Source organism: Trichosurus vulpecula, chromosome 9 (assembly GCF_011100635.1).
Source record: "Trichosurus vulpecula isolate mTriVul1 chromosome 9, mTriVul1.pri, whole genome shotgun sequence".
Taxonomy (NCBI): Eukaryota; Metazoa; Chordata; class Mammalia; order Diprotodontia; family Phalangeridae; genus Trichosurus; species Trichosurus vulpecula.
In genome coordinates, this window is record NC_050581.1 from 12575496 (window position 1) to 12601434 (window position 25939).

The 25939-nt window shown below is 38.5% G+C and overlaps 1 protein-coding gene across 1 annotated transcript in view; it reads right to left on the bottom strand.

Moving 5' to 3' along the window:
• The window catches only part of GNAQ (G protein subunit alpha q), a 414409-nt gene that overhangs the window by 272011 nt on the left and 116459 nt on the right, over positions 1-25939 (bottom strand). The window contains exon 2 of the mRNA XM_036738394.1: positions 1956-2140. Within this exon, the coding sequence (XP_036594289.1) occupies positions 1956-2140 (185 nt within the window). The remainder of the gene's footprint in view (positions 1-1955; positions 2141-25939) is intronic.

Genomic DNA, 25939 nt, shown 5'->3' on the forward strand with positions numbered 1-25939 from the left:
TAAAATGAAATTAAGGGATGAGAGAGCAACATACTGAGAGAGGGAGATAGGGAGAGATAGAATGGGGTGGAGTATCTCGCATAAAGGTGGCAAGAGGAAGCAGTTCTATGGGAGGAGGGGAGAGGGCAGGTGAGGGGGGAATGAGTGAACCTTGCTCTCATCAGATTTGGCCTGAGGGGGAATACCATACATACTCAGTTGGGTATCTTACCCCACAGGAAAGAAGAGGGAGGAAGATAAATAAAAAAATAAAAGGGGGGGGGGGGATGATGGAGGGGAGGGCAGATGGGGGTGGAGGTAATCAAAACAAACACTTTGGAAAGGGGACAGGGTCAAGGGAGAAAATTCAATAAAGCGGGATGGGGTGAAAAGGAGCAAAATGTAGTTAGCCTTTCACAACATGAGTATTGTGGAAGGGTTATGCATAATAATACATGTGTGGCCTAGGTTGAATTGCTGGGCATTCTTAGGGAGGGTGGGTGGGAAGGGAAGAGGGGAGAGAATTTGGAACTCAAAGTTTTAAAATCAGATGTTCAAAAACAAAAAAACTTTTTGTATGCAACTAAAAAATAAGATACACAGGCAATGGGGTGTAGAAATTTATCTTGCCCTACAAGAAAGGAAGGGAAAAGGGGATGAGACGGGAGGGGGGTGATAGAGGGGAGGGCTGACTGGGGAACAGGGCAACCAGAATATAAGCCATCTTGGAGTCGGGGGGAGGGTAGAAATGGGGAGAAAATTTGTAATTCAAACTGTTGTGAAAATCAATGCTGAAAACCAAATATGTTAAATAAATAAATTTAAATTAAAAAAAAAAAGAGAAAGGATTAAACCCAGATCTTCCTGACTCATATTGCCCCTAGGCAGTAGAAACATGATGACAAAAAAGAGAAAGAAAAAGAAAAGAAAAGAAAAAACAGTTCTTGACCTCAAGGAGCTTACATTCTGCTGGGAGCAGTATGACAGGTACATAGGTTAAGTACAATACAAAGTAAGGAGTAAAGGTGGCAAGAAAGAGGGCAAAGTGCCATAGGAAAATCTGAATTATGACACCTTCTGTGCCCTCTGTGATGGCCACTTTGTACAGATTCACATGCATTATCCTCCACTAAACTCTCATTAGATATCATCATATCTTTAAGTTTTTGTCCTAAAATTCCTTGCAGTCTGATCTAATCATAGCCCTTTCTCTACTTCTTTCTAAACAAAGAATTCTGTTCCTTAATAAACATGCTACTAGACACTTGTAATGTTTATTTTTTATTGTTTAAAAATAAAAAGCTCAAAAATGTGTGTTTCTTGCTTCACCATTCCTAGAGTTAGTTTGAAAGATGCTACTGACTGTCTCACAAGTGTATCTAGCTGGGGGTGCCACATCTGAAGGATGATGCGTATGTCTGCATAGAAACAGAAGTGAGATTGGACTGTTTTGAAAGAAAATTGAGGCTGCAGCCCTCTGAAAGGCCAATCAGGAAGTTTAAAATTAAACCAGACACAATGGCCCTAAGATGCTTTCCTTTCTTTGTAAATGAAGTATACAGGGTATGAGCTAAGATAACACAGCCAGCTTCTCTTTGAGATTTTCTGGCTTTAGCCATTTTGTGTAACAATTTCAAATTGGTTAAACCTTACTTTAGGATTCAGTCTTAGACAAGCTGGAAGCCAACCAACTTCATGTCCATTTAATATGTGACAACAAAGTACACCTTTAAAAGAAACAAAACCCACCACATTTAAGATAATATGTTCACATCCGGCTTTCTCTGATGACACTGGAATATTAATAAATAACCATACTATTAAAGTACATCCCCTACAAGTAACCCATTGTTCACTGGACATCTTTTTGGGGAGGGCCAAAAAAGCTTTCTATGTTTCAGAAACTTTCAAAAGACCATTGGCAATGCAGTAGTTTTTTTATCATAGGAAGTGTAAAAAAAAATAGCAAAGCTTACCTTATTGTGTTCATACTTGTATGGGATTTTGAGCGTGTCCATGGCTCTGATCATAGCCTGCATTGCTGTAAATATGTTCTGATACACCAGTTTTGTGAATCCTCTTTTGTCTTCATCAGAGTAGCCTGATCCATGGATGATTCTCATCTGCTTGATGAATGTGCTTTTGCCACTCTCTCCTGTACCTGAAAGACAGGCAGTAACAACAGCCCATCAAACTAGAGTGCTGAGGCACTGTTCTTCTGATGTAAAAAAGTCCAATTGGGCTGAAAATTGTGGTATCGATCTGAGGCCACATTGCACACATTGTGCGTATAGGGCTGGCCTTGCCTTTAAGAAGACCCAGGCTCAGGTCCTGCTTCTGACACTGACCAGGACCATGAACAAGCAACCAAAACTTCCAATGCTCCCAGGGAACAATCTGAGTCTGCAAATTAGAGTAGCTGCCAATTTGCATTGGAGGAAGGAGTTCCCTACAACAGTGATAGATTAGATTAGAACCCCTCTCTTAAAACAACAACAACAAAACCTTGAAGGCAACAAAGACTTAAGGTCAAATCAAAATTAGGTGAGAGAAGGGAAACCTCTAATGGAGATGGAAATACAACCAAATGGGGCCTTTGAAATCTAGTTTCATGAAAGATTAACCTCCCCAAAGCAAGTGCTGTCCAAAAATTATACCAAATGCTCTCCTTTGGAATAAAGCATCATAAACTTTTTTTAGGCTAAGTTTTAGTCATGCCTTTTGTTTTTTTACAACACAATAATGTTCAGGTATACCGTCCTCTGACACTGACCCCTCCATTTCAAACAAATAAAACGGTTATGCAAAATCAATTGTCCCCTAAACCTGGAATGTCCTCCCTCCTACTTCTTAGAATCCATTAGCTTCCTTTAAAACTCAGCTGCAGTGTATGACCCCCTTACATGATTCCCCTTCCCTCTGCTGCTAATGCTTCCACCATTAAATCATTCCAAATTTACTGATGTCTAAGTTATTTCTCCTTGACAGCAGCCACTTTCTTTTTCTTTATTTTTTCTTTCTTTTTTTCCTGTCTCTACCTCCCCGAAACCTTTGTACGATGTCTGGCACAGTAAGCACTTATAAATGCTTGCTGACTAACTAACTAAACAATGACTGTGTCTGACAGCACAACATTATAGATGATCATAGATTTTTGATATTCATTTAGCAATCAGTTAAAGTAGTATTTCATAAAGGACACCAGGTGTGTCAACATTCCTCCCCATACTCAGAGACTTCCAGATTATTCCCTGTCCAAGAACCAACCCACCCCACTTCCAGCCCTGCTTTGCTGCTGGCTCTTCCTTGTTTGGTGCTGGGAAGGTACCAACAGTAGCTCTATCCTTGGAAACACAAAGTTCTCCGTGGAGAGTCATGAGAAGGAAAGAAACAATAGATAAGGAATTGGAAGATGAGGAGAGGCAGAGGAAGAAAGGTGGAGCCATACAAAGGGGCCGGTAATTGGCCTCAAAGCTGGACTGTCCAAAACCCTCCTTTTGTAGACAGCTTAAAAGTTCAGTGTACCTCAGTTCCTCATGACAAAAAAAAATCCTGTGCAGTCAGAAAAACAAGTTTGGGAACCATTTTTAACCCCATCAGTGACATTTTTAAAGAAACAAGGTGAAAATGGCTTTTTCCCCACAAAACAAAATTTTAACAAGCCTTCCTTCCCGTGAAAATTATGAAAATTACTTGAAATAATCTGGGTCATTTAGGCAGAATTTGGATTTGGAACCTCTGCTAAAATCTTCATCTCAGTCCACTGAATCCCTAGGTTCTAACAGATTATGCCAGCAGAAATGTGCAAGTCCTACGAAACCAGAAAATAGAGGAACATATGAAGAATAAGAAGAAACTTGAGCGAGTAGAGATGGGGGAGGAAGGCAGCCAGGGAATGCTTCATGGAGGAGGTGGAAACTGAACAGAAGATGAGGATCTATTTCAGGAATGAGAGATACTGTCAGAGCCAGAAGGTACCTCAAAAGTCATTGGCTTCCACCCCCTTATACTACAGAGGAGACAATTGAGGCCTGTGGAGATTGAATCATGCCTAAAAATCACACAGGTATTACCAATTACCCATAGAGGATGGAATTCGAACTCAGGTCATCTACCTACAGAGGCAAAGCTCTTGAATGAAGACTCATTCTTAATTCCTAAGCATCTCACCATAACTCATTTGGAGATTTCCCTTCTCACATAATAAGCCAGATTATATCTCTTAAAGTTCCTCCACATATACCTAACTATGGGAGCTTGATCCCCAAAGATATGAGAAGGTACCTTCATTGCAAAGGCAGGAGACAATGGATATGGAACACTGCATTTAATTTAATTCATTTAACTTATCTTTTTCAATATGTTGGTTGGTTTTACGGTATATCTTATTTTTCCCCCATTTAAAAAGCTCTTTGCTATAAGGAATGCTCTAGGAAATAAAATGGGAGGGAGAAGGGAAAAGCTACATTGGGGAAGGAAGGTGATGTAAAAACAAAAGATATCAATGAAATTTACTATTTAAAAAAGTAAACATGGAAAGAGGCACTGGAGGGACTCAGGGATTATTATATGGAACTGAGGACATTGTCCTTCTTAGTCCTGACCTCATTTCCTCATAGGGACTGAATTATTAGATACTTCCTCTCCACACAACCCTCTATATTATCTCTGTTATCTATGGAGAAGTTTCCAATTCTACCTTCTGTCACCATGCGCTTGCTGCCTGCCATGACCGTCTACAACATCAGGCCTCTATCACCACATGAGAGTGAGGAGATGCCATTGTAACCAATGCTACTACCCTGATCTTTGTACTAGCCATAACCCTAACCACAGTCCATCACAGGTATTAGGTCTGGAGGTCTCCTCACCACCAGGCACTCCTTACAAGTAGGTGGATGGCATTAACATCACCATTATTCTGTGTCACCGCATAATCCAGGTTGGGAAGGTCAAAAGCCACTGAGAAAAGGGGAGGTGGCACCACCATGTTGATCTTGTCTATATCCTCGCCGTTATGTGTATGTATATGTATATGCCCTACTATAAACAATAGCTGTTTTAAAACTATTTCATTTTTTCCCATTTAAATTGTTACTCTTTTGATTTGGCTATGGATTTCACCAAAGAAAGCCCTTTGGTATCTGGCTCTTGATGCAATCAGCAAAATGTCATCCTCAAACAGTAATTGGACCTCTTCACCACCTAGAGACTCCCTCTTCCATTTAGATTCTGAGCACAACATCCTCCACGACACTTACAAATACAATTACCAATCATATGCTTGATGTAAATAATCAGGTATTAATAATCATCGAGCATCACCTATTCCCTCCCTTTTTGGGGAGGGAAACTAATCAAATTGCCAAACAAAAAACTTGTATAGAATCTGTCTCTGGATTGGTTTTCAAAGTTATAGAAGCTCTCAGTCGGTTCGTTTGCTTTTTCAATTTTATTTTTCTCACTTTTAACTTTCCTCTAGATGTAACGAACAACAAAGTGGCTTTGTTTCTCCAAACAATGCAAAAAAGTGAAAATACCTATTGAGATACTAAACACAGAGGAGGGAACAGAAAGAGCAGGATCACTTTATGACCCCTGTTCTCTTAACTGGTATTTCCTCTCTCCACCTCCCTCAAATTTTAAAGAAGGGGTGGGGAGGGGAAGCGAAAGCTGTGACCATAGCATTTGTCCTAATTTCAGCTTTATTTTTGGGGTGGTTATTTCATTACTATCTTTGTAAACAATAACTAATAAATCAAATAAGTATTAAGAGTTTTCAGAGAAGTCCTCTTAAGTGATTGCAGATGTTTCAACAAACACAGTACTGTTGCACAAAAAAGGAAAAGGAAAAATGGCTGTTAGTTTGTTAGTTTCCCTTTGCTATATTCAACTATTTATTACATTTTTTTTCTATTACCACTCCTCTGGGGATTTCAGAGTGCCTTGAAAAAAATTATTCAACCACACAATGCAAACATGACCATCTCCATTCTGCATGTGGATCTAACTGCATTCTGACAGAGTTAGAGGCAGATAATATATAAAATCATGTTTTAATTTCAAAATGGAAGAATGCACAGATTTTTTTTCTGTAACTCTAGTTTCAACTTCCACATATCGTATGGGATACCACATTCAAGACAAGTATTTTTAAAATGTTGAGGAACTGAGATAAAGAAATAAGCCTCTGAAATGGGCTGTTCTTCATATTACTGACATACAGTTTATGAAAACTAACAAAAAAGCATTTTCACTTCCCCTGTTCCATTTGAATGGAGTCAGCTAAGATCTGGGTTTGAATCCTGCCTGCAATGTTTATTAGCTGTGTGTGCATGAGTGAGTCATCTTATCTCAGTCTCAGTTTCTTCATCTATAAAATGGGGATAACAACGGGATTCTCATGAAGGTAAAAAAGAAGATAATACATGTAAGGTGCTGTGCAAACCCTGAAACACTACGCAAAAATCAGCTATTATCGCTGTAATTGTTCTCGTCCCTCCCTTTCCTTTAAACCTGTGTAGGGAGGAATTCCGATTGTCTAGGGGTTTGGGGTTCTTCCACACCGTTTGAATCAGCAAATCCAAATCACGGTAAGATTCTGTCACAACAAGAACCAAAGGAATGCTAGTAGACCGTCATCAGTGGTGTGGTAGAAGAAGGGGGACTGGACGATCACGCCTCCTCCCAGAATTATCTGAGCAATGTTTGAGTACCGTGCCATTCAACAAAACAACAGGAATAGGCAATTTAAATCATATTAATTGGAATATGAAATCAAGGATGGGGAGAAAGGACTAGGAGATAAAAGGGAGAAAGGACCAGGAAAATAAGTAGAGGAAGGAAATACAGGTGGCATAGGAAAGAAGGAAGGAAGGAAGGAAAGAAGGAAGGAAGGAAGGAAGGAAGGAAGGAAGGAAGGAAGGAAGGAAGGAAGGAAGGAAGGAAGGAAAGAAAGAAGGAAGGAAAGAAAGAAAGGAAGGAAAGAAGAAAAGAAAGAAAGAAAGAAGGAAGGAAGGAAGGAAGGAAAGAAGGAAAGAAGGAAGGAAGGAGGGAAGGAAGGAAGGAAACAAGTCTTACTGAGATTGAATATACTGTGCCTGCTCTTCCTGTTCATGAAAACCTGTGTCTAGTCACTGGAGGACTGAGAACTGGTATGTGAAAGACCTGTCTGCAATACATACCGGTCATATGACAGTAGACAAATCAGTGCCTAAGGATATTTTATGAGACTATAAACATTAGTAAAGGAAGTTCCCACACAAATAAAATCACAAGTCCAGAACAAAATAAACAAAATCTTCTATTGGTATGTGTCTATATTCCCTATACTTAGTGGGAGCTGGTAGCGGAGAATTCTGTCCATCCTCTTCTCCATCTCCTGGCTTCCTTCAAGCCTCAGCTAAAATCCCATCTTCTGCAATAAGCCTTTTGTGAGCTCCTTTAATACTAGTGCTTTATCCTGCTTACATTTTGTTTGTACATAATTATTTTGGGGTTGTCTCCCTCATTAGACTGTGAGCTCCTGGAGAGCAGGGACTATTTTTGCCTTTCTTTGCATCCCCCGTGCTTAGCACGAATATCTTTCGAATAATACTAGTGAGAGGGGCAACCATGCAATTGTTGACTTGACTTGGCAAAAAAGACTAGACAAGATCTAATTTTCAAAAATCTGGGAATCCTAGTGGTCTTTAAAAAAAAAACCAAACAACTCTTTGCAAGGTTTGTGTGATTTGCCTAAGATTTTAAGAACTTTAAAAAAAAAGTTCTCTCTTCTTCTCACTCCCTCCCTCTTCCTTCTGTTTTGTTGATTGTCTAGACTTAAAGAACATAATGGAGAAAATGTTAATAATGTGGATTAAATATAGAAGTATGTCAAGGTGTTTTCAGAGAGCTAATTGTTAAACACTTTCCAGCACAGCTCTGCATGCACTATCCATCCTTAAAGCATGTGTACATAACAGTCAGCTCTATGAGTTGTCCATGTTCCTGTGCTTGGACAATAAGTTCATCCACTTAGTTTTTCATCTGAGGATAGTTCAGACAAACACATCTCAGAAAATTCTACAAGATACTCAAGTTTGATGCAAGCAGCATAACATCATCTGTAATCACAAACATCTGGAGGACCTCAACCCTCTAAGGATTTCTTCTTCCTTTTAGATTCTGTACTAGATAACCTGATAATAAAACCTTCAGAAATTCTTGTAGTTATAGAGCATCTATCATAATCTGGGCCCTAAAAAGAGACCAAATCTGTGTATACACGATGTTAGGATAATCAGTCGAAGAGTGGGTATCACTCAATCATTTGTTTCATTTATATCATCAGTCCAATTGAATTGCTGTTTATATCGGTGAATCAAAAATGCCAAACAAGCAAAAAAACTCAGATCCCTTTAATCTGCTAACCAATGTTTTCTAGCATGGAGACAAGCCTGTTCAACTTCCAAAATTTGTAATTTAAGTTCTATGTATTGCTTTCCTATGTCTGCTGAACAGTACAATTTTCTCATTTCATTTTTACAGTCTCTTCATGATGACTGTCAATGACAGTTTGGCTATTTTTTCATTAGCTTAGCTTTCTTAAAAACATTAATCAATAGATTATTACATATTCTACAAAAAAGAAAAAATGTTAATTAATGGGTTATTATGTATCCTACAAGAAAAAGGAATGGAAGGGAGAAATGACAGCAAAGATTCTAGAGTGCTACAGGGCAGTTAAAATAAAGGAACTATCACACAAAGTTTAGCATAGGTCTATGTAGGTTCTACTTTCTTTAACCATGGATATAGGCAGCAGTAAATTTGTCACAGCAAAGTAAATGACTCATAGCATCTTCAAAACTCAATCCCAGTTGGACAAGATCTTCCAACTGTAAAATTATATAAGTCTCTGAGAACTTCCTTATGTACCACCCTGTACAATTAACTGCTTCAACACGTAGATTAATCTTATCTTCAAAGCTAGATCATAATATCCTTGAGGGTGAGGATCAATCCTATGTTAGGCTTCTATGTTTAATCCAATACCGAACACACAGAAGATAATCCATGGAAGCTTACCAACTGACTGTCAAATGCAAGCCAGATACTAAAGGATAAAGGAATCCACAGGTATTTTTGATTGCATTTGCCAGCCATCCCCTTACGTTCTTAAAAGCAGGAACAAATTTAGTTTTCTAATATTTAATATTTCTAATATTTAATATTCTAATATTTAATATTTTAAGTTCAAAGGCAAGTAATAGGATCTGTTAGTTTAAAACTTTTCCCATGACTTATTTAACATGGCTTTGACTATATCGAACTTTTCCCCCATCAAACTTGCATTTTGTTGAAGCCAAATAAAGAACACAATGACCAGGCTTGGGGCATGTATGGATTCGCAGACCTGTTACAAAAGCTCTGCAGCCAGTCAGCAGTCTGAGGTCTTTGGGAAGTTTCTGACTAATAAATATATTATATGAGACAACATATAACATAACGTAACATAACATATCAATTTACATTTTAGGGCTACGTGAGCTGGATATCATCTGGGCCCTCAATGATCTTGGTTTTGATTTCACAGCCTTCCTCACTGAGAAAAATGAAAGCAATTTACTATTTCCAAAGTAAAGAAGATATTTCATGTGAAACACAATATGCATGATGCAAATGCATTTACAGCTAGAGTCAGAGTGTGAAAGGTGTTAAGGGACAAAGTATTTGTAGCAGTCCGGAATTTTTTTTATTTTGGTGGGGGAAAGGCAGGGCAATTGGGGTTAGGTGACTTGCCCGAGGTCATACAGCTAGTAAGTGTGTCAAGTGTCTGAGGTCGGATTTGAATTCAGGTCTTCCTGCCTCCAGGGCCAGTGCTTTACTCACTGAGCCACCTAGCTGCCCCAACAGTTTAGAATTTTTAAAAGAGCAAAGTGTATTACTTGAACCCAGGACCTTCAGATCCAGCTGTCCACAGAGGTTATCCACATGTCTGGATTGCTCTCCCTCCTCCACCTCTACCATTTAAACTCCCTAGCTCCCTTCAAGGCTCAGATCATGTGCTACCTCCTAGGAAAGGACTTGCTCCCATATTAATAATACCTCTTCTCACCCAAGGACTCTGTATATACTTTGATGGTACTCAAACTCACCTGTGTATATATTTTTTCTCCTTAGTAAACTGTATGCTCCTTGTGAGCAACTGTTTAGCTTATATATATTTTTTAAAAATCCCTGACACCTAGTACAGTGCCTTGGCACACTAGACGTTTAATAAATACTTAAATTGTTTTTAATAGGTGTATGAAAAATGCCAACCAAGCAAAAGAATTCAGTTCCCTTTTATTTGCTAACCAATATCTTCTATCATAGAGACAAATATGTTCCACTTACAAAACTGGTAAGTTAAGTTCAGTGTATCTCTTTCCTCTGTTGAACGGTACAATTTTCTCATTTCGTTCCTACAATCTGTTCATGATGAATATAAGACATTATTTAGCACTTCATGAAAAGCAGTGGTTCCTACGTCAGATAAAACCAATTATGTTTCCTCAGCCACCATACAAAGTTTAATGAGACTTCCATTATGCTTTATCCCCAAAAGAAAGTAGAACTTTCCACTAGTAGTAAGCTTTGTGGATCGGGTTATGTCTAATCTCTTGAAGCAAAGGGCAACGAAAGGCGCCAATAACTCTAGTGCCACAAAGGGAATATTAAACTAATGTTTCCCATGCCTCTGATAAAATGAAATAGATCAAACTAATTTACAGAAAATGGAGAAAGAAACACACCTTGTTTTCAAAGTTGCACATTTCTGCTGTAAAATTGTCTAATAACTTTAAAAGGCAAAGCAAAAACACACTCGGGAAAGTTCCATAAAAACTAATGCTTCCTTTTAGGCAGATTTCTTTGGAAAGCAAGGCAAATAACTTTCCCCAGGGAAATCATATGTATCTTCAAGTTCTGAGGTTTAACACCTCTGCCTTCTCTAATTCAACCCTAATTGAAGCACCTAGTAATAATGCTACACAATAATCACTTCATCAGGAGAGAAGCTTTATCTAAAGCACCTAACTGCTTTGGAAAGAGGCTGGATTCTTTGTTTTTCTCTTCCACTCTTTCTCCCAAGACAAAGCAGTAAAATCTATAGCAACCCCCTTATTCAAGGCAACATGACGTGATGAAAAAAGGAACTGGGCTAGGATGCAGAAACCTAGGTTATAATCCTGACATGATCATTTTTTGCCTCTGATTTTGGGAAAGTCACTCAATTTCTCAGTGCCTTTCTTAACTCATTTATAAAATGGGGATAATGCTGCATGCCCTATCTACTTGAAGGAGTTGTTGTAAGGATCAGATGAGAAAATGTATGTGAAAACCCTTTGAAAACTTTAAAATGCTATACAAACATAGGTTATTATTCATCGCCTTTCCATTAGAACAAAATATCAGGTTTAAAAATGAAGTTAGTTTGGGGATTTTATTATTTGATGCTATTACATTACTGTGAAGAATACTGATGTTATTAATATGTCCAATTTCCAGAAGGGAAAAAAAGCATCCCAAGACACAATCATAGAAGCATCAAGGCAGTAATAGACCTCAAAAGCTAGTTTAGTCTTCAAGTCCCCAGGAAGTATTGCAACGCATGTCAGATTAAAAATAGATTAGGAACAAAATCTAACAGGATTATAAATCTAGTACTGAACTTTAAGCCCATTAAGTTTATTCCACTGGACAAAGAAGGCAAATCTGTAGCTTGAAATCTTAGCAACTCCAAAGCCCGAGTCCAGGACTATTTCTAGTTTTCCCATAAATATCACCTGTATAAAATACAACAGGAAATGTTAATCAGGACTTTTCTTCCCCACTCCAATAAACCTTTAAAGAATCAATAGAATTTATACAAAAGTCCACAGATCACATTGTTTCAGTATTCTATTTGCTTTTCTTTTCTCTTAGCAGTCTCCCTTCTCTGCATTATCTTACAAAAAATGTTGCCATTCTGTGTTTGGGACATCACAGTGTGCAACCACGGAAATAACTTTGATGTCACCATTTTGGCATCCAAATTGCCATATTGGGTCAGATGGAAGGAACTAGGCTTTGACATGGCATATGGAGATCAACTGAAAGAATTAGGGGTTTTTAGACTGGAGAAGACTAAAGGTGACCAAATAGCTGTCATTGGTATTTGAAGGGCTATCATATGAAAAAGGAGCCGCCAGGCACAGTGAGTTGAATCTTGGACCTAGACTCAGGACGACCTGATTTCGAATCTTACTTCAGAGACTTATTGGCTGTGTAATCTCGGGTAAGTAATTTTAACTTCTGTTTACCTCAGTTTCCTCACGTGTAAAATGGGAATCCTAATACCACATACCTCCCAGGGTTGTTAGGAGGATCAAATATTTCTAAAGTGCTTTGCAAAACTTGAAGTACAATGCCAGCTATCATTATTATTGGTTTTGTTTTATCCTTAAAGAGCAAAAGTAGATGACATAGAAGTTATAGAGAAGCAGTTTTGGTTCATATATGAAAATAGCCTTCTAAAAGTTACAGCTCAACAAGAGTAGAATAGATTGTCTCTGGAGATACTAAGTTCTCCATCACTGAAGGTATTCAAGCAAAGGCTGAATGACCACTTGACAGTGATACTGTAGATGGGATTCATCCTTAGTTCCAGACTGCTTTTATATAAAAGGGGTCTTAATTTGACAGTTTGTTTAGAGAAAAATTGTTTCTAACTTCAATATTTATACTTCAATATAGCTGGTTTCCTTTGTAATCCCATGTATTCTAAGAGGACATAAAAAAATTACTCTGCGAGAAGGGGCCCATAGGATTTGCCAGACTGCCAAAAGTGTTTGTGACACAAAATGGGGTCTCAAACCATTGCCCTAGATGTTTTTGGAGGTCTTCTCCAACTCATATATGACTGATTCTAACAAGATGAAAAATATCCAAAGAATTGATAAAAAAATCTAATGACAATCATTACTTTCCCCCCTCATACTTTAAAACTATATCTATAGAAGTCAAGTCTATATCATTTGACCAAACATAATGGGGGGCTTTGTTCCCCCACACACACATATTCTGTAGCATGTTTCCAAATGGAAGGGACTGAGCAAATCAATACTCTGTACTGAGAGACTTTTGTTCCCTCAGCTCAAGTAGTTAACTGATACACAATCATCTCTAGTTCTGTCTCTACTTCTGTCCTGCTTTCAAGACATTTCTATTAATATTTTTATCTGGCCTAAAACTACTCTATAATTCTGTACCCTGTCCTTGCCTTGCTTACCATCACATCTGGACTTCAATCTGTCCTCTCCCAGATCTAACTGGTGAGACTAGGTGTAAATTCCTCTTGGGAACAGTTTTAGACTGAGAGAGTAAAAAATGTAATAGCATTTTAAAAAGGTCTAACACTAATTTGCCTGTTACTTTTTTTCCATGTAAATTCCAAGTGTGAGAACAATATTTTTTTTCAATCATGTCATAAAGAGGCAGGTACTTAACATTAGAATTTTTTTTGTCCTGAGTCATTTGTGAAATATCTGTTGCACGTGTACCAGAGGCACAGAAAGATATACATAAAACAGAAGCAACTTTTCTGCCCTCTAACAAACCTCCTTTTTGATACCCAAGGATCCTTTGTACAAGCCATTACTGAATCTACTTCTCTAATAGGTGAGTCAGAACAGGATTTTATTTAAAAAACTTTAATCCTAATCTTACTCCTGCTAAGATTAGAAAACTCTCCTTCAGTTCATTTGATTTGAAGCCCTAAGTTTCAAAGTATGCCATATGTAAAGTGGGGATAATGCCTCAGGTCCCCTTATTGGTGGGATGTGGAAGCTTATGGAATAATGTTTGTAGAGCAGCTTCAGGATAAAAGGCCTCTCTCCAACAATACAAACCACTATAACTGATCTCAATACACATGCATGCACTGTATACGGTCCATTCCCTCTGAACATGTACAACTTTAGTAGAGAAGTCTTAGAGCATATGAAGATGATAGAGACCTAACCTTGGGCAGAGAGAGAGGTGAAGTGGTTTACCCAGGGCCCACTGCCACTATTAGAGGCAGAAAATGAATCTAGGTCTTCCTCACTGGAAGTCCAAAACCCTTTACATGATACAATGCTGCCTCTATACCTTTAATTTATTGTAGTAGAAATTACACAAGACCAAGAGCGAGAAAACATTGACTCTTCTCCTTCCTAGCCATGTGACCTTGAACAAGTCATTTAACAAATAGCAGCTTCCTTTTCTGTGAAATGAGAACAATATCTGCCTTGCCTAGCTCACTGGATAAATGTAAAGATCATATGAAATAACATATGTTAAAGCACTTCACAAATGAAAATACATAATTCAAATGTATACTTGTAATAAAGTATTTTAATTCAAATAATAATGGTACCATTAACAATAATAAATCCCTAAATTTTAAAAGAATAGGAAACCTTTTAGACTTTAAGTTTTCTACCCACAATATTTTATCATTTCGTGTAGGTCTAAATGAATTTATGAATAAGAATATCACATACATAAATCCAAATTTTAGATCACAAACAAAAATTGCATACTAAAAAACATGGTGGGTGGAAAATTTACAATTGTATTTTTTAAAAGTCATTTCAAGGTCTTATTATTAACCAAGAAATGTGACCACAGGATAAAAATTGGCTTCTATTAGATTCCTTAAAGGATGGCTACAAATCAAATCAAGAAGCAGAAAAACAATCAACAAAGATGGATCCAAAATACCATTTTTCACATTTGACAAGAGGTTATTTATTTCCTGCATATGAGTTTTTGATAACCAAAACAACATGTCATCAATACCAAGAAAAGCTCAAACAAACAGGAAAAAGTATGCTCCTCAAAGCTGTTTTCCACCGTCATGGGATAGTCTAACCGGAATTCTCCAAATGTTCCTAGTTGAAGATGACATTGTGTTGATTGCATCAAGCCATGTAATATTCCAGGACCCCCTCAATGAGATCTTCAGTCACTCAAAAGAGATTGACCTAGCAAATCACAGAGGAAAAACAAAATGGATAAAGAATGCACCTTGCTCATATAATAGCATCCATAGATAGGGTAGCCGCTTGGTTAGTCCACCAGTGCATATATCTTGTACAGGGACTGAGAAAGACAATAAAAATGAATCAGTAATTGACTATGAAGAAGGAAATGAATTGTACTGGAGAAATTGAACACACTTTCAATGATCCTAGTAGCTCCTCGGCACACCAAGAAACAACTTTTTAACATCAATTTTTCCCTAGTGATGTCATGTGACTGAAGATCATAGAGTAGTACCATTTTAAAAGAATCAGAATTGCACCAGCAAGATCCATGGGAACTGGGGGAGGAGGGGGTGAATAAATAAGCTCCAGTATGTTACATCAACAATGATTCTTGCATAAGAGTCACATAAAAAACCCCAACTCTGATAATAGTTTCTTCACCGGGAATTCTCCCTATAATTGAAATTACAGGTCTAGCTAAAAGAAAAAAATTAAGATTTTGCTATTTTAATGGATATGTGATCACATTGATTTGGCTGATTTCTCCATTGATGGGGATCACTGAACATGGAGGCAGAATTCAAATTCAGAATTTCCAGACTAGTGGTGTCCTGGGAGCAAGTCACTTAATTATTCTCATGGTGTCCTCATCCATAAAATGCACATAATAATAGCATTGAGGAACAAATGATATATGTAGAGTGATTTGCAAACCTTAAAGGACAGCTTTCATGGTGTAGCTTTCACACTATTATTGTTATTATTATCATTAGTATTATTCATTCTTTGGGGACTATAATATGTGTAGCCATAACTTGCAGCCATGCTGTATCACTGAAAGAATATTTTATCAAACTATCCCAGGCAAATAGGGAAATGGCAAAGAAAGTGAGCCAATCATGGAGCAAGGGCAGAGGAAGGAGATGGACAGCCCAAGTGTTATCACAATATCCATGGCATATTAAAAATCTTGGAGAAAAACCTCCAAAGTTTGAGCAGCTGATTTGTAAAGCCTCCGTGGGAGGATGTGGACAGAAATCACACAGGATGAGCAGGCAGGGGTAGTTGTGATCTTCTCTGGTAAAGCCAGTGTGGTAGCATAGCAAGTAGACAGTTGGACTTGGAATGAGGACAGATTGCGGTTCAAATACTGCCTCAGTCATTTGCTTTTTGACCCTGGACAGGTCACTTGCCCTTTCTTAGCCTTAGTGTCCTTCTCTGTAAAATAGTATCTAACTCACAATATCGGGAGGATCAAATGAGCTAGAACATGTGAAGCACTTTGCTAGCTCTTGTTGTTAGAGGGTGTCGTGTTATTGCTGAGTTGTTTCATTGTGTCCAACTCTTCATGACCCCATTAGGGTTTTCTTGGCAAAGATACTAGAGTGGCTTGCCATTTCCTTCTCCAGCACATTTTACTGATGTGGAAACTGAGACAAACAGGGTAAAACGACTTGCACAGAGTCACATAGCTAGTAAGTATCTGAGGGCAGATTTGAACTCAGGAAGATGAGTCTTCCTCACTCCAGGACTGGCATTCTACCCACTGCACCACCTAGCTGCCCCATTATTAGAAGGAGCACCTACTAATGTCATAAGTAGAGAAATTCTCATGGTACTGTGCAGTGCAAAACACTGGTAACCAAATTTCTTGTGAAGCCGAGAAATGCTTTTGCGGTTATTTACTATTTTCTAAAATATTAACAGAAATGAGTTGACTGAAGTCATCTTTCTTTCAAGGTTAACGTGTCAGGATTTTTTTTTCTGCTGTGACTCGTTACTGTGAGCTGCCTAAAAATAATTATCTTCTGAAAGAGACTGATAGGGGAGCAGTAAGAGAATTAAACTGCTGTGGCAAAAGAACAAGTAGTGTTCTAATTAACCCTTCGAAGAAGCAGTAGGCTGCATATATGATGCCAGAAGCATCAGTCTAACAAATAAAAATAAGGGAGAAAGTTAAGCATGCTGTGTTTGGTCAGAATGAAAGCAGAGAATGATACTTGCTGAAAGACCGTGTTATGGAGGGAAGGTGTGGCTGATTTTGCTTTCTGTGTTTGGCAGCTGATCTAGAAGGGCATTAGAAGTCCTATTGTCCATGAAACATCCTAAGATCTGAAGATGAGGTCGTCTGCATGTCCGGCTTTAGACAACTAAATATAAAATCCAAATTGGATCTAGGTCAAATCTTCCAAAAGCAAAGAATGGACATTATATATGCCTGTGTGTATATATGTATACATGCATGCATAGATACATGCATATATACACACAAACATAATACATATAACACACGTACACATGAAACAGGTGGCACAGTGGATAGAGTACCTGACCTGGAGTCAGGAAGAAGCATCTTTCTGAGTCCAAATCTGGCTTAGACACTTACTAGCTGTGTGATCCTGGACAAGTCATTTCACCCTGTTGGCCTCAGTTTCCTCAATTGTAAAATAAGCTGGAGAAGGAAATGACAAACCACTCTAATATCTTTGCCAAGAAAACCCCAAATGGGGTCACGAAGAGATGGACATGACTGAAAAATGACTGAACCGAATACATACACACATTTGTATATACGAACTCTCTTTACCACTTCTAAGCAAAAATGATGCCTATGAACATTAAAATCCTAGCATAATACTAATTCTCTGCTGGAGATTTTTACCATTAGTATATTCCCTTAAACTTAGCCATTCACAAATCATTCCCTGAACACGCTAGAGAGAAGGGCATTAAGAAATAATTTGGCTCTCACTTCCCCAAAAGAGCAAAATTTAAGCTGCAGATTACCAGTAAGAGTGAAACTCTTACTCCATATGAAAAGACAAGACAGTCTTTTTATGGCTGTTGTTCAGTATATAGGGCACTTAGAAAACAGGGAGATAGAAAGGTCCTTATTCTTTAAGGGCTGACTTGCACAGAAGACAGTTTATGAATTCACATAGAATAGTTTCTGTTTAACATAGAGAAAGGAAAACCTATCTGGAGGTATCACATAACGGCATGAGCAATTTCTTGAGCACTTTAAATGTCAGTGTGTAACTTTTCAGTTTAAACTCTGTCCTTCCAATTTGTTTTGCTTAATCTCCATGTGTTCCCACCATGCTGAAAGGTCTGACAACCAGCAACAAGAATACTTAAGTGCTCCCATCAAATCTCTTCCTTCCCCTCCTCCCTCTTCCTTCCCAACTACTTCAGATGTACTCCAATGGTTAAATTGAGACATCAGTCTGAACAAAATTTTAATAGAAAAGATTCTTTTTTACACACACTTTTCAGGTAAGTGATGCCTGAAAACACTGCTTTCTAACATAACAAACGGAATGTTGCATAATTATAATGACTAAGTTTGGCCTCTGAGAAGAAACGAGAAAATGTAACTCCCTCCTTTCTTTGCAGGAGTGGGAGACTCTGTCAGTCAACCAGCATGTATTATACTATGTGCCAGGCACTGTGCTCAGTGCTAAGGACACAGAAAATGGTAAAAGACAGTCTTCCCAGTCTAATGGGATTCAAGTACTCAGACATTGCACAAATACTTTCAGATTCAGTTTATGTGTTGGTTAGTTTTGCTGAAGGCCCCCCCCACCTCTCTTTTGGATTCTTCGTTACGAGGGATAGCTCATTGGGTAGGAGAGTAGAAAGGCATATACTGTATTCAGAAATTATATAAAATGATATCAATACAAATTTAAAATCTTTTTTTAAAAATTAAAGAAAATATTACTTTCTTTCTGAAAAGAGGATGTACTCTTTCCATTGAAGAATGCTACCTAGAAATTTATAACTGTGGGGAGGAAGGCCGGGGGTGGGGAGGAAAGCTCTAGTTTTAGTACTAAATTTGTTCTTGTAAAAGAAGGAACTGTATAAGGCCATATTGATGCTTTTTTATTTTTGGCCTGCTTGCACACATTATGATTTCCTACCACTTAACTGATAAAAGGGAACTGAAATCAATTACCCTTTTAATTTAGGGCCAGCCTCTTGTCTTGTTCAATGGCCCATGGAATTGATCCAAGGAAAAAGGAAAAAGAAGAGCAGGGGACACCTAAATCTGTTAAGAGTTCTCAAATTCTTTGCAACATCTGAGATTCTGTGACCCAAAGAATGTAGTGAACCCCAAAAAGGACTAGCATAGTATTAGCCCTAGGGATTCTTCCTCAACTGATCTGAGTACATGCACACTTCTACACTAATGCGCACAAACGCGGCCCATGCTAGTAAAAGGATGTTGGTTGGCAAAAGAGATTTTGGCAGAAGGAGAATGATGACAGCAATCGTGTTTATGGGCAAGCTTTTCCCAAAAAAGCTCCACATTCAATGGAAAGGGGGAAATGACTATGCAGCAGCATCTAATGAAAGTTGTGCATCATGCAGGCTGTATAAAGGCTTGAACTAATAAAGAAAATAATTGAGAAGCAAAGGGTAGAATGCATATAATTATAACACATAACAACAACAAAAAGATGGAAACAATGAATCACTAGGCTTTGCAAAGTCAAGTAACATCCCCAATTATAGAATTCATTTCTGGCAGGGGGTTAAACCATCATTATTATGGAATCAGACACTAACTGGCATGTAGATTTTATAGCTTGTGACCCTCACTGTTTACTAACCTTACAATGGCACCAGAAACCTGATTTGTACAGCCTTCTCTTCTCTTCTCTTCCATAGAATTGTAGAGCTAGAGCTGGAAGGGACCTTAGAGCCCAGCTAATCAACCTCCTCATTTCACAGATGGGGAAACTAATACCCAAAGGGGTTGAGTAATTGCCCAACATCACAGAGGTAGCAAGAAACGTGACAGTGATTTGAACAAATTGAGTCCTATGACTCAATTCCATTGTCCTGCCCAATGCATCCAGCTATATTCCAAAGCATATCCTCTTACCCAGACATAAATTCAAAACGTTCCATTAGCCTAAACAATGCTATTAATATCATCTTACCATGTCGCATTAAATGAGACTGCTAATATGACCAAAATTAACAAGTACAAGGTCTGACGCTCTCAGTAGGTTACTTTTCCCCAAAAAAGGTCTTCCTTGGTCATGTTTCATTATTAAAAGGTGTTTACTGAGCATCTAGTATGCACGAGGCTGCAATAAGTGCCTACGGGGAACATGAACATTGCACTTTGTAGAGAGTCCCATTATACGGAGTTCCAAAGCACTACTTTACTTAGGGAAAGGAAACAGATCTACATCAACTTGACATATGGTCATGTTGTTATGCATTCTCTCTCTCTTCTTCAAATCACTGACCACTGGCTTGTCACTGAGAGATTAAATGCACAATGTTTGCAAAAGCCTATCTGTGGCCCATTTCAGGCCATGAGTTTGAGGTTTGGAGCACCTACTCAGAACTCTAATCACCACCGCAGGCAGGTTTGGCAATGTTATTGTGGATATTTCTTTGGGGGCATGGTTTGGACTAAATGGGTACGGAGGTCCTTCACAGCTGTCATAAAATCATAATTTAAAGATTGGAAGGGAACCTCAAGGACAGACACAAATTGTGTAATTCTGTGACTTGAAAGAGAGGGAGGGTTTTAATAAGGAGAGAAAAGGGAATTGAACTTACAGAAAAGGAAGAGCGTGAGCAGAGGCACAAAGGTGGCAAAACACGAGATGGTTGGAGAACAGCAAGCAGCTAGGTCTAGTTGGAGTCTAAGCGAAATAATGTAGTGGGAAATAAGTCTGAACAGGTAGAATCATAGACTTTTAAACTTGGTAGTCTTCTCCAGTATCTCCTCCACACAGCTATCAAAAAAATCTTCCTAAGTCTTAAGTCTAACTATGTTACATTCTTGTCTCAAATACTTTCAATAACTCCCCAGTATCTCTGGAATAAAACTCAAACTCCTCACACAAGCATTTAATAAAACCTACCTCCCTGGTGTTATTTCACATTTTTATTTCCCCTTCATAAATGCTACCATCTGGTGAAGCTGGTTTTCTAGTTGTGCTCAGAATTTTTCACTACATCTCCCTTCTCTTTACTAATGGCTCCAGCAGTTATCCCCCATTCCTGGAATAATGCTCCATCCTCATCTCTGCCTGTTGGAATCCTCATCTCTTTTCAAAGCACAGCCATGGTTCCACTTCCTCTATGAATCCTGAACTCTGTCACTCCCAGCTGTTAATGTTTTCTCCCTGCTCAAATTACAAGAATTGCAGATCGCTCATATCTCCTTTCCCCGGTAACCTCCTTGAAGGCAGAGACTGTTCCGATTTTTGTCTTTGAATATCTGGGATCCCGTATGAAGCTTCACACCCAGTGGTTTCTTATTAAATATTTGTTGAATTATTATGCTAAATTGTTATATTTTAATAGAAGTTCATTGTGAGTGTTTGTACTTGACTCCTCAATGGAGATGTCCATTGATGGACCAAGTACTTGAACAAAGCAAATTGGAATTGAGGAGAAAGGATGGAACCAGAGACTCAGATTTGGAAGTAATCTGCATATAGCTAAAAATGAAAACTTGTGAATGGAGCCGTGTCAGCCTTTGTGAGGCTAGACATACCAGTAAGGCAATGAACAAGTGAGGACAGGCACTCCCCGCAGCCCTGACTGCTGACCAGGATTTAAAGGTAGACATCTGTAGCATCAATAGATAATGAGAGCCAGACAGGTGGAAAGAATGAGAATGCCGCTGAGTGTTGGAACGCTGGCTGTGACCTTGGCTGTCACTAGCAACACAGTCGTACACTCCCACTTGTCTGATTCTCAAGCACATTCCCATCTCCATTTCTTCCTGCCTTGTCCCAGCGTGCAAAGAGAAGAGAGTATGACAGCTGTACGACTGCTGGCTGCTAAAGCAGAATATAAATATCCAAGAAAGTTCCTGAAAAAAATCCCTTTACTGCAAAGGAGTATGGGACCACATTTCAAGTGTTCCCCCTCTTTGACTAATTTCATCATGGTAAATTTCTGAATCGTAAATCTTCTCTATAGAGTGGGTTATCCTTGTACCTGAATGTGAATGAGCTGGAACAGCCCTTCACCAAATGGACGCTCAGTAGAGAGGACAGTGATGTATGTAATAGGCACCATTCTGGGGGGGCTCCATTTCGATGTTTACTGAGAGGAAAGACACACTCTTCCTCAGTCACAGACTCTGACAGTTAGAAGAATGCTGAGAAACAACATCAAAGAGTATTGTGATGAAGAGGCCTCAGGTTCAGGAGATCTGAGTTCAAATCCAAATGCTGACAATGGGTTAGTTATCTAATCCAATTCAATTCAACCAATGTTTTAAGTGTGCTACTGTGCAAAGGCCTGTGTCAGGCACCAGGGACCAAGACAAAGATGAAACAGTCCCTGCCTTCCAGGACCTTGCATTCCACTAGGATAGGGTTGGTGAGGAGATACATGCAAGGATAATTAAATGTAAAGTATATAAAGAAATAGAAAGTATTGTCAAGAGGAAGAGAACGTTGACAATGGGAAAGAGAACAGGGGAAAGATCTCACATAGGAATGGGTTTTGAAGGACTCTAAGAAGTGAGAATGAGGAGAATATACATTCATGACATGATGAAACACTTTTGGAATGGTAGAAGGAATGTCTTAAATAGGGAATTACTAGGAAACTAGTCACCAAGGGTGTGTGTAAGGCACTAGTGGTATACTGGATAGAGTTCTGGACCTGGAGTTGGAAGATCTGAATTCAAATCCTGTCTCTGACGCTTATTAGCTGTGTCAAAGCTGTGACCCAGAAAGAGTCACTTAATACCTCTGGGCCTCATTTTCCTCACTTGTAAAATGAGGAGGTTGAACTTAAAGACTGTCCCTGACAGCTCTAACTCTATGATGATCCTCTCTCTCTCTCTCTCTCTCTCTCTCTCTCTCTCTCTCTCTCTCTCTCTCAATCTCCATATACATGCACACACACATATATATATGTATACACACACATATATACATACTTTTCCCTATTAATTCATCATGCTTCTAATGTATTTTTAGAAAATGAATATTATATTCTAAAGATTCTTACCTTAAAGGGAAAAATTACTTCTTTATTTCAATATAATTGATTCTCTTTCTAATCCTATACATTTTATTTTATGCATTTAAAAACATAATTCTAAGAAGGAATTCATAGGTTTTATCAAACTGCAAAAAGGGCCCATGGCCAAAAAAACAATATTAAGAACCTAAGTTATAGAGTAAATCAGATCCCTTCCTTCCCAATACCCCCAGAAATCAACTGCATAAACCACCACCACAAAAAAATACCACACCCAAAAACCCCAACAAGGAGGGGGAAAAAAACCAATCAGCAAAGTCTGAATAATCCTTTAGACCTTTGTAATCACGTATGTGAACCATAAGTCACTGGCCAAAACAAAATCCTCTTTGGAAAAGATTTTGAAAGCTATACTTACTTCAGTACTTGAAAGCTCTGGGTTCTTGTTGGTGTGGGCCCCCCTATCCACCAGAATGCCTGGCAAGTCTATCCAATCTAAGCTGGTTTGCTCCATCACTTGGTATGTCCTCAAAGTCCATTTACCTTGACAGGATCTACCAAACCTTGGGCTCTGCTGGCATGACCTTGGAGAAGCCAGTCATTCCTATGCCATGATGAGATATTTCAAAGAGGCCTTCAGAGGAGATTGGAAGCTAGAGTTCCTATTAGTTTGGAAAGGAAATGCCAACTACCAAACATCTACCCTGAATTAGTAGGTTTAATGCATCTAAATGTGAAAGATATTAAACTAATACCACTTGATTCTTGTTATAAGAATTTTTTGAATGCTACATTATTCATCCATAAAATAAACAAGATTTGCCTTGAACCCTGTCACCCTCACCAAGTCTCCCATGGAATTCACCTGAAAGTTGGCTGATGATGAAAGTCAAGTTCTCTAAATGGAGAAGGGGCTAGAGAAGAGGATCAAGGAAAAGGAATGAGAGAAATAAAGAAGAAAGCATATAGACTTTGGATTAAAAAAAAACTAGGGGCCAATAGCAGCTATCCCAGTGGTCAGCCCTGCTGTTTTCAGGGAAGATCCTCTCAAGTATTATCCTACTCAATGACCTTTTTAGGCTCTCATTAATACAATGAAAGTAGAATTTATAGACTAAATCTTGCTGAGCAATTCTCTCATTTTCAATCTAGGAGACACCGAGCAAGTCAATGAACCTCAATGAGCCTGCCTTTTTCTCTATGATTGATACCAGCCATTTCTACCTCATGGCTTAGTTTTTGCAATAGTAGAATGGAGCCAGCTCAGACCTACTCCTGAGAGCTGCTTGATAATTTTCAGTGTGAGCATTTCTGCCCAGGAAATCAATATTTGATTATTTTGTTGATTGTCTAGACCAGGGATCAGCAAACTATGGTGTGTGAGGCTCTCTGAGCTAAGAGTGGTTTTTACATTTTTTAAATACAATAAACCATTGTTTTAAAAATATACAAGCCATTCACAAGCCCTACTAAGATAGGCAAGAGCCAGATCTGACCCCTGATAATCCCCAGTCTAGACTTAAGAAAGTGATAGAGAAAATATTAATGGTTTAGATTAAATGTAAAAGTGTGTCTAGCATATTTTTAAGAGCTGGTTGTTAAATATTTACCAGCACACCTCTAGTTTTAAGAATGAAAGCTGGAGATGTCCATGAAAGTGGTTGATAACTATAAATTGTTATGTAAATATATAAGTTATTTGTAAACGTCATGCCTGACCACTCGACTTTGTACTTCCTAGGACAATGCAGCCTCAGCTTCACCCTAGTCTTTTTCAGTCTTGCACCCCAAAACGTACTCTTTCTGTCCTTCACTGACTTTCCATCAGTCTTGCTTTTATATTTGTAAGCCAAGGGTTTAGCACAGTGCCTGTCACAGAGCAATTAAAAATGTTTTCTCCTTCATGTTATTGTCAACTCATCTCCAAGCACATCAGACAAAGGATGCAACTCAGTGTAGTAAAATGAAATGGACATCGACTCTGTACTAAGGACCTGGGGTCAAATCACACCTCTGATGCTTACCATCTGTGTGACCATGGGTAATTTAATCTCTCTGGTGCTCAGTTTCCTTAGCTATAAAATGATAAGGTTGGACTAGATGGTCTCTGAGTTTTAGACATATGATCCTATGATCTCCAAAAAGCGAACAAGCTTTCAAATTAAATGCTGCCTTGCAGATAGATCATCTTGTAGTTGTATATAGAAGATCTGTCATAACAAACCTTCTGCATACCCCTAAGACTCCAGCTATCACCTCTATGCAGACGACTGTCAATTCTCTAGCCCCAACCTTCTTCCTGAGTTCCTGTCCACATTTCCAACTGTCTGATGGGCAGCTCCAGCATCCAGGAGAATGTCACTAAACTCAACATGCTCAAAATCACAGTAATCATATCTCTATGGTGCCAACACCACAACTAGTTCTCTCCTCCTGCCTTTACTATGTTTGTTAATGTAAAGAACTTTGTTGTAGTGACCATGAACCAGAACCTTAGACTACTCTTTTGCCTCCTACCTGACTGCAAGTTTGTTGAGGACAGATACTTTCTTGCTCATTTTTATACCCCCACAGAGCCTTGTAAATAAAGGCACTTGAAAAAAAAATTGTTGAAGTTTAAAAAAAAGGATACAAAGTGGTTTCCTCTAGATGGTGGAAAGGATCAGAAAGTAAACAGCAATGACTCACGTTTATATTGGTGCTAAAAAGGTTCACAGAGGATATTCCTCACAACGCTGTGAGTAGGAAAAATGTTATTAGCCCCACTTTTCAGATGGAGGCATGTTGAGAGTCAGAGAGGTAAAGTGAATTGCCCAACTAAAGTCACATAATTAGTAAGCAGCAGAACTGGATTCAAACTCAGGTCTTTTAATTAACGAATTACTTATCTTTCCATGACCCCACAGTGCTTTTTCTATAATAAACTGAAGGCAGATTTTAAAAATTTC